The following is a 5,652-nucleotide window of genomic DNA, read 5'->3' on the forward strand; positions in this document are numbered from 1 at the left end:
AAAACCATCCGAACCATATTACAATAATTATTATGCAATCACATATGCGACTTTAGTAACATTACAAGCTAGCCAAACATACTATTGATGTATATAAATATGTATAATGTGCATCTTACCCTAAAAAAATAAAAATAAACACATTAATCTAATGAACACATTTAACATTCTCTTGCACACCTAATTCGCATATATATATGTATATATATTTGTCATTGCAAACCTAAAATGTATATATATATATGTAAAAGAAAGTGACGATACCTCCCCCTCCTCCTTCTTTGCTACACTTTGAAAATGTCAGAAAGCTCATCAAAAATTCCTAATATTACCACCAAGGATCCCCCATGCATTAGCACAATCAAAGCCCATGTTAAAGAAAATCAACAAATTGAAGCTCAGCAAATGAGCCACAAAGAGATTACTCAAAGAAAACTTTACTTTTATATAATTAGGTTCCTTTTGGATGGAGTTTATTTTCAATGTGGTGTATTTAACTTTTTTTTTGTTTCACATTACAGTACTGCTGCAGATTCTCACCGCCACCATTATTTTTACACTGACTTCAGATAAACACACCGCCTATCCAAAAGAACTCTTAATCTTGCCATCAAGCTAAGAAGAAAATGTCGACCAAGTTAAATTTGTTGTTAAATTTGTTCTTTGTGGAAAAATAAAGCGATTATGTGTGTGAGAAGTGTGTAGGGTGAGTTTGGTGATGGAGCTTTTGTAGTAGAGTTGTTTATAGATTGGGTAATCTGTTAGACTCGGTCAATTTTGTTTGAGTTGGGTTCAGTTTGAATAAGATTTTTTGTCTTCAATCTAGCTCAAGTTTCAATTAAATGATTTTTAAAATATTTTTATTTAAATTTAATTATAAAATATATAAATATCAATAAATTTTTTTATATGTTTTATTAATTTTAAATAAAGATGCTCATGGGCTAGGTCGAGTTAGATTCGTGTCGAGCCTAAACTTGATATTAATATATTTTATGTTTGGTCAAGCTCGGCCTGACTCAAAATATGGGTTTAAAATTTTGTCCAAACCTGCTCATATTTACAAAAGACTAACCTAAACTCATCTTAGGCCTACACATATTATTTTTAATTTAAAAAAAATATTTATATCATTTTCATTTTATATTCAATAATCTTTTTATTTATTGAAAATTTTTATACAGTCATCTTAACATTATTTTAATGTTTACATAAGAGTAGTATTATATATTTAATATAGGTTTATTTTTTAATATGTTATAAATTACATAATATAAAGTATTATAAACTTAAAAATAGGACGGTTTGGGCCAGACTCAAACTTTGAATGTTCAAGCTCGAGCCCGGTCCATATTTCAAACGGGCCTAATCTTTTTACCCGAGCTCATTTTCAAACCTAATATTTTTACCCAAATCCTCCCAAATTTTGAATGGGCCTTTGGGCTTAGGCGAGTAATCCAACCCATGAACAGGTCTAATTTTAAATAGTAATATGAATTTTTTATATAGGTCAAGTCAAGCCAGGCTCATACTTAGGCCTGAATTTGTTTTTAAAATCAAACCTCAACTCGACTTAAACGGGCCGAGATCTCTATTTTATATTAATTAGTAATGTTTATTTTAATAGAAATGTACCAAGTTAGTACTATGATAAGATTACGTAAAGATTTTAATTCATAAAATTAATATTTTTTTCTAAAATGTATATATTTGTATTGTGGAACACTTTTAATTATGAAAATTAGTTATATTTACCGGCTTCTTGGAAGCTTGGTTTTTGTATTGATCGGTTAGTATTTTCTCTTGGTCAAGTCAATAAAGCTACAAACAATTTTTTCCCTAATTATTACAATAAAAGAATATAATTTAACTTTCCAAAAAAAAAGAGAAAATAATTTACCTACTTTATCTTTTTATATTATATTCTCATGTCATTGGTGTGCTTTATTAAAGCAAAAGATGATACCAATCTTCATTAAAGTAAAGTTAGTGGAAATACAAAGAAAAAAGAAAAAGGAATTCTAATCAATTAGATGATCACTTAACCTCATATAGGAGCATATGCAAGTTATCATTTCAAAGCGAAAAAAAGAACAACAATGGGAAATGATTTCACGAGAGGAATTCTCTCCGTTTCTCTTGCAATCTTTGCTATTGTTTTCCCCATATATGCCTTTGAAACTTCCTTCTTCTTAGATCAAAACAATGCCGTCACCACCACCCTATGCAATTCCACCGTAACTGAAGACTGTGGCCGTAATGTAAACGGAGACAGTCACTCGTCTAAACGTCTCCTTCAAGGAGGACCAACATACAATCGTCGTCGTCACATATGTTACGGAGCTATTCAGAAGCCGGGGGTTTGTAATGGTAACATCTACGGTAATTGCATTGTACCTATCGGTCCATCATATCGTCCTTGTACTGTGTATACACGATGCAAGCGAGGAGTTCGATAATCATTTTTTCAAGATTGTCAAATTTATTTTTAACATATTTCATCTATGTTTTGAGTGAGCAATTTCATATGTTGCTTTTCTTAGTCTTGTTATTATAATTCTCATAATAATCTATACACTTACACAAAAGAGGTGTAGAATTTTTAATTGGAGCATATTGTTTTAAGAACAACTAAAAGGGTATTGGTTTTCTATTTAGGGTTAGTTTGGATGATTAAATATATGAAATTTTATTAGTGAGTTGTCTTTTAAATTATTCTAAATTTAAGTTTTATTATTCATAAATCTTATCTCAATTTATTTTAACTTAGTTTTGATTATTTCCCGATTTTTAGTCTATTTTATTTCATATTTAGATTATTTTAATTTTAATTAATTCAACATATATTATTCGTGATTTATATTGTACTTATAATTTTAAACTCCAAAAGGTCTCATGTATATATTCATATTAAATTTTATAGATTTATATAACTTTTAAAATTATTATATATTGATTTCAATATGTTCAATCATCCATAAATAATTTTGATGTTATATTTATTTTATGTCTATATCTCACATTTTAAACAATTTATTTATAATAACTTTATTTTGATTCTAATTTCATTTATTTAAGAGTTTATCATTATACTTATCATATATTATGTAATTAAATTTTATTTTTAAAATTATTAATTTGACTTTTTAAGCACGGGATTTGGTTAATATTAGAGAATGATTATTGGGACTCAATGTTTTACTATTTTTGTCATGATTATCGAATTGAGTTAGATAAGTCGATTAGATCGAAAATCAATTAGGTATTGACATGAAATAAGAGATTAGTTTAATTGACCCATGAATCGAGTTAAAAAATCAAATAAACTAATGATTAAATTGGTTGTTTTTTATATAAATTTCTAACCACTTTTAATCAAAACTCACAAACTGATTCAACCAATAAACATTTTATCTGACCAAAACTATGAATTTTAATTTTTTTTATCCTTAGAGAGCTGATGCCAGAGCACTCCATGTATTGACAAACCATAATTATTGTACTCTTGGTGCTGAGTGATGGCCTTTTGTGTTCTAATTTCCATTTGCCCCCTGCATTGGCCGAAATTGGTGGGGATTTGCACTAGTCTTTGGAAACCGAACTAAAGTCAATGCAAAATCGAACGTTTAATTTTGTCATTAGTTCCTATATTCTTTGAATTTTTATAATTTAACTTCTCTATTTTTAATTCTTAATTCAAAAATTAAAATCTAATTAATAATACTATTAAATTTCAATATGTGGCATTTTAGTATCGAAAGGTCTAATTTACAAATATGTCATAATTCCCTATACTCTTCATGAATTTGAAATTTAGTCATTTTACTTTTTAAATTTCAAAATTCAAATCTAACTATTAATTCTATTAAAACAAATTTGTTAAATCCAGGGTTCATTACAACGCTATTTTTCAATTTACATTATTACCAAGTGAGTATTTTTTTATTATTTCAAAATGTTACACCAACAAAATTAGAAAGAAATAACAATGTTAGACCAAAATTGAAAAATCCAAATCGGAATGAACTAATCAGTTATTAGAAAATTAGTAATTTAATCTTAATTTTCAAGTTTTTCTTAAAAAAATAAAAATAAAACTTGACCAAGTCAAGCAAAACCACTGTCATTTTCTTCCACCAAATTTGAAGATGAAATAGCAAAGGCCCCCACTATAAGACCCTTAAACCAATCAATGAAACCAGACCCTTTCATTACTTATCCTCAATTTACAACTTTTTCTTATAGATAATCTCCCAACAACATATTATTTATTTAAGTGCCTACAAACTCAGAAAAACAAATCGGAAAAAAGAAAAAGATCAAAAGAGGAACAATGGGATATTTTCCATTGTTCATATTAGCTTCTTTGCTGTTAATCAACAACAGTGTGACCAAATCAGCAGCTTTAGCCTTTCCTGAGAGCAAACCAAACGCTACGAAATACGATGAAACAATTGGTGAATTCATCGAAGATGAAGAACAAGTGGTGTTGTTCGGTGAATCCGAGGTGAAACAAAGGAGCCTTGCTGCAGCTACTCCTATATCTTATCGAGGGTTACAGCCTCAACCGGTTTGCAATGCGAATATTTATGGGAATTGTATAAAACCTGCAGGTCCTGATTATCGGCCTTGTACAACATATAATCGTTGCAAGAGGGGAGTCAAATGAAAAAGAAATTAGGACCAAAAATATATGGAAGGTTTGATGTTTTGTGTTTGTGTTTGGTTTTTGATGTTACTGTTCTTCTGTTGGTAGATATATTGTGTTTAATAAAGAATTTATACAAATCATTGTGAGTTTAAGAACTGAGTTCTTCGCATAATCATAAGGTATGGTGTGAAAAACCAGAGATATGGGAAAGAAATTGGTGAATGTACCTCAGAGGTCCTGTAATATAGAGACTTGATCAAATTAGTCTTTGTACTATTGAAAAGATTCAAATAAGACCAAATTAGAATAGATTTAACATTTACTGTTTAAAAATATATATCATTTACCATATAACAGAGTTCATATTTTTAAAGTTTTATAATTCTTTAAATGAAATATTTTGTTTGAAATTGAACTGCAATTAAATAAAAAAATTCAATATATTTTTTATAGTAAATATTAACTCCATTATAACTTGGACTTATTTGATTTTTTAATAATATAGGGACTAAATTGATCTATTTAATAATAGATGGAATAGTTTAATCTAGTCCTTATAATATAGGGACCTCTCAAGTATTTTAACCGAGGAAATTGAATGAATTCGAGGAAAATAATTAAGGAAACTAATCTGATTTTGTATATGAATAAAAATTAAAATATGAATTCTAAACGTTCTTTCTCGAAGAAAACAGATCATGAACTTGATTTGCAAGATTGAATCTATTTCTACATATGGGTTCGAAATTTGAAGACACATCCAGTATATTATCTTAGATTTTTTTAACATAAATTTTGGGAGAAGAGATAGTGGTATAATATCTTATTGTTTATTAGTTTCGTTTTATCCAATTTGGAAAATTTTATTTACTTATTTAATCATATAAAAGTACACTTGAATAAGTCGAATTTAAAATGATTCGAAATTTTTATTGATAGATGAACAAAGTGAAAACATACAGGTAATACAAGTAAAAATACTTACAAATCTAATTTAACAA

The 5,652-nt window shown here is 27.9% G+C and overlaps 2 protein-coding genes across 2 annotated transcripts; both read left to right on the forward strand.

Annotated features, from left to right (window-relative positions):
- Positions 1 to 2,099: 2,099 nt before the first annotated feature.
- LOC105761549 (hypothetical protein) lies at positions 2,100 to 2,459 on the forward strand. Its single transcript, XM_012579395.1, has one exon. The coding sequence runs from the start codon at positions 2,100 to 2,102 to the stop codon at positions 2,457 to 2,459; it is 360 nt and encodes a 119-aa protein (XP_012434849.1).
- A 1,748-nt stretch (positions 2,460 to 4,207) lies between these two features.
- Positions 4,208 to 4,969, forward strand: LOC105789409 (protein RALF-like 27). The gene has a single exon (XM_012616799.2). The coding sequence runs from the start codon at positions 4,334 to 4,336 to the stop codon at positions 4,667 to 4,669; it is 336 nt and encodes a 111-aa protein (XP_012472253.1). The 5' UTR covers positions 4,208 to 4,333; the 3' UTR covers positions 4,670 to 4,969.
- Positions 4,970 to 5,652: the final 683 nt, after the last annotated feature.

This window comes from Gossypium raimondii, chromosome 7, assembly GCF_025698545.1.
Source record: "Gossypium raimondii isolate GPD5lz chromosome 7, ASM2569854v1, whole genome shotgun sequence".
Lineage (NCBI taxonomy): Eukaryota > Viridiplantae > Streptophyta > Magnoliopsida > Malvales > Malvaceae > Gossypium > Gossypium raimondii.